Raw genomic sequence first — 3,411 nt, 5'->3', positions numbered from 1 at the left:
CTGTTACTTATATATAAGCTACTGGTTGCCGCAAATGTCATGGTGAGTAGTTGGCACTTGGCAGCACTAGTCCATGACGACACATCACACATGGAGACACAAACAGACAAGTAAAAGAAACAAACACTGTGCTTAATTGGGTTTCTTTTCCGTGTGTTGTTTGTTGAGCAATTGTAACTGGCGAGACACTGTTGCATAGTTCGTTGATCTTGTGGACCTAACCCTAGCTAGCTATAGAGATAGCATGTAACTAACATTTTCTATTCCCCTCTCGGGAAGCTTAACGTACAAAACCACCCGTTAGCCCACACGTAGCATCAAACTAACTCCGGTGTAACCATCTCCCAACTCGCTGTCTTCTCCCTCACTAACCGATCAACAAAAACGAGAGCTAGCTGGGGTTGGCCAGTTAGAGAGAGAAATTGCCTGCTCATCACTTTCCCCTCGCCCCCTCCTTTCTATCTATCCATCTATATATCCCCCACCCCTTATCTTTCTCTTGCCTCTTCTCATCCTGCCGATCTTTGTCTCTTCCCTTCTCTCTCTCCTTGCATCTTGTTCATATCTCTCCGGTGGCCCTCGAATCGATCGATCGATCTGCGTCTGAAACTAGCTTAGTTATTAGTTAGTTCATTCTTTTGGCCGCCTGTTCATGTGCAGCTAGCCTTGCAAATCTAATTATATATTTAAGAGATAGCTAGCTAGCTAGAGGGATCAATAGAGGTTAGAGCAATTTGCTGCCGTTGTTTGTTGCTTGGTTGATCGATCGGTCGAGGATGTGCACCAGAGGCCACTGGAGGCCGTCGGAGGACGAGAGGCTCAAGGAGCTCGTCGCGCGGTACGGGCCGCACAACTGGAACGCCATCGCCGAGAAGCTGCAGGGCCGATCAGGTACGATCGACGAGACATGCATGCATATGCATGATCATGCATCAACCGATCATGCATGTGTAGAATCAATCCCTCTTATTGGCTAATTAGGTGCACTTTGTGTTCCGTTGATTAACCCCTTTAATTCCTTTCTGGCGCGATCCGGCCGGTTCCGTTAAGCTTATCTGACTTTTGGGGGATTTCTTGTTAGTCCACGAGGGAATTTCGATTTGTTAGGGTGTCGTGCTCACCTTGATGTGCATATGGCATCTCTTTCACTTGTGGAGCAATTTTAGCTAGCCACTGAGTTAATTTTACCTTTCTTGCTTCCGAATTCATCTATGTATCGCGCACAAGGCCACAGGCTAGCTAGCCATGGCGGTGTCGTTGCAAGCAAGCACATCGCGTAAGCTTCTTGGATGATTAATCAACCAACGGAAAATGAGACCCGTTCTGTCATGTGATTTCAGGGAAGAGCTGCAGGCTGAGGTGGTTCAACCAGCTGGACCCGAGGATCAACCGGAGCCCCTTCTCGGAGGAGGAGGAGGAGCTGCTCCTGGCCTCGCACCGCGTCCACGGCAACCGGTGGGCCGTCATCGCGAGGCTCTTCCCGGGCCGCACCGACAACGCCGTCAAGAACCACTGGCATGTGATCATGGCGCGCCGGTGCAGGGAGCGGATGAGGCTGAAGTCCAACAGGGGTGGCATGCCCGCCGCCGCAGCCTCCACCACCGCCGCCGCCGCCGAGAAAGACGAGAGCCCTAGGAACACCACCGGCGGCGAGAAGCCAAGACTTCCAGAGGCGAATACCATGGCCGCCTTGCTCCACAAGTACCGCAGAGAATTTGCTGCCCCCTTCGCGATCAGCCATCACAGTAGCAAGGAGGGTTACTGCTCATCCACGAATGAAGGTGAAATGATTGGTCCATTGCATGCATGCATGGTACTGTAAAATATAGCTTGTGTGTGGAAACTTGAATTAATCAACTGGGGTTAATTAATTTGTTCTGCAGATACGAATAGATCGGTGGAGTTCTACGATTTTCTCCAGGTAAACGTAAGCTCGAGCGACACCAAGTGCGGCTCGAGCATTGAGGAGCAAGAGGAGAACCGAGACGACGACGATAAGCAAGCCGAAGGGCAGGTGGCGCTCATAGATTTCATGGAGGTTGGGGCTTCTCGTGTGTGATTTATCTCTATCTATATATCTTATGGGTCAGTATTTAACTAGGGGTGGTGATCCAAAGCAGCTTGTAATGCTTTGTGAGGAGGCCGGGCGGGGCAATGCTACATGCATGTAGCAATCTAACACCAAATATACTTATAGAGGAAGCTAAGCGAAATGCAAACATATATATATATGACTTGTATGTAATTTATTGATGTGCCCACACATGCATATATATATATATGCCCGTCCATGCAGAGTTCTTCGTGAGATATGGAGAACGAGGCTTTTCTCTCATCATTTGTAAATTTAATTAATAATAAACATGTTTTGTTCTCACGTAATCTGTTTAATTATTAGTTAATATGGGGTTTTAATCAGCCATCGGATATAGTACTACCTCCGTCACGGTTTAGAAGGCATAGTTAAATTTACGTGCATTTTTATAATACTAGACAAAGTTTAAGACGCATTGCATTTACTCCTAGCATCTAATTAGTACTTCGTTGTACTACTTCCATATGCATGGGTAGTGTGAATGTTATTTTTTAACTCATTTCAGAGCCAATCGACAACCATCTAGGTTCTAGAGAATTTTCATGCACACCTTCGAAACCGTGACAGGGAAGTATTAAGTATTGCCAGAGGATCGGATCCACATCAAAGATAATTGTTGGGTGCATGTACTCCAAGACCAATTGGTCGGTCCGAGCGTAGTATTAAGTATTCCCTCCGTCCCAAAATTCTTGTCTTAGATTTGTCTAGAAATAGATGTGTCTAAATACTAAAACATGACTAATACATTCATATCTAGACAAATCTAAGACAAGAATTTTGGGACGTACGGAGGAAGTATTTTACTAGGTGTCTGCAAAAATGCCAAATGAAAATCAAGCTTCATGGAGGACGGATTTTAAAAATTAAAAATTCATGTTTCAATTTATTTAGATACACATGTACCCACGTACATAATGTACATGTGTATAAATTTTCATGATTAAATACATTAAAATGAAAGCTACACATAAAGACAAATCTGGTGCTTTTCAACACAATATTGTTCATCCTGAAAGTCCAAGATATTTTTTGTGTAGGTCACAATTCAAGATATTTCATAGTAAAATTTTACACACATATACTTGTTTACTACACATGTATAATTTCTCTGATTTTTTTGAAACTGAAATTTTTAACTTCTAGTATTTTAATATTTTGAAATTAAATCCTCCATGAAGCTCGGCCTTTAGAACACCCTATACGTGTCTATCGCGTCTACTTGATTATTTCATCGTTATATATACATGTTTTCAAGTAAAAAAAACAACATACATCTCATTATATGCAGAGGCCGAGATATTCCCATCTTCAAAAAT

The 3,411-nt window shown here is 44.0% G+C and overlaps 1 protein-coding gene across 1 annotated transcript; it reads left to right on the top strand.

Moving 5' to 3' along the window:
• The first annotated feature begins 366 nt into the window (after positions 1-366).
• On the top strand, positions 367-2,335 carry LOC123451062 (transcription factor MYB52-like). The gene is made up of 3 exons (XM_045128078.1): positions 367-891; positions 1,341-1,781; positions 1,884-2,335. Exons 1-3 carry the CDS (start codon positions 777-779, stop codon positions 2,057-2,059), a joined length of 732 nt encoding a protein of 243 aa, XP_044984013.1. The 5' UTR covers positions 367-776; the 3' UTR covers positions 2,060-2,335.
• Positions 2,336-3,411: the final 1,076 nt, after the last annotated feature.

Source organism: Hordeum vulgare, chromosome 4H, assembly GCF_904849725.1.
Source record: "Hordeum vulgare subsp. vulgare chromosome 4H, MorexV3_pseudomolecules_assembly, whole genome shotgun sequence".
Classification (NCBI taxonomy): Eukaryota; Viridiplantae; Streptophyta; class Magnoliopsida; order Poales; family Poaceae; genus Hordeum; species Hordeum vulgare.
This window is presented reverse-complemented; position numbering and strand designations above follow the sequence as displayed.

Bases quoted from the DNA above. Each gene is read 5' to 3' on its own strand.
- LOC123451062 (XM_045128078.1), top strand. From the start codon at position 777: ATGTGCACCAGAGGCCACTGGAGGCCGTCGGAGGACGAGAGGCTCAAG. The intron at 892-1,340 runs GTACGATCGACG...ATGTGATTTCAG, and splicing joins GAAGCTGCAGGGCCGATCAG to GGAAGAGCTGCAGGCTGAGG. The intron at 1,782-1,883 runs GTGAAATGATTG...TTTGTTCTGCAG, and splicing joins CTGCTCATCCACGAATGAAG to ATACGAATAGATCGGTGGAG.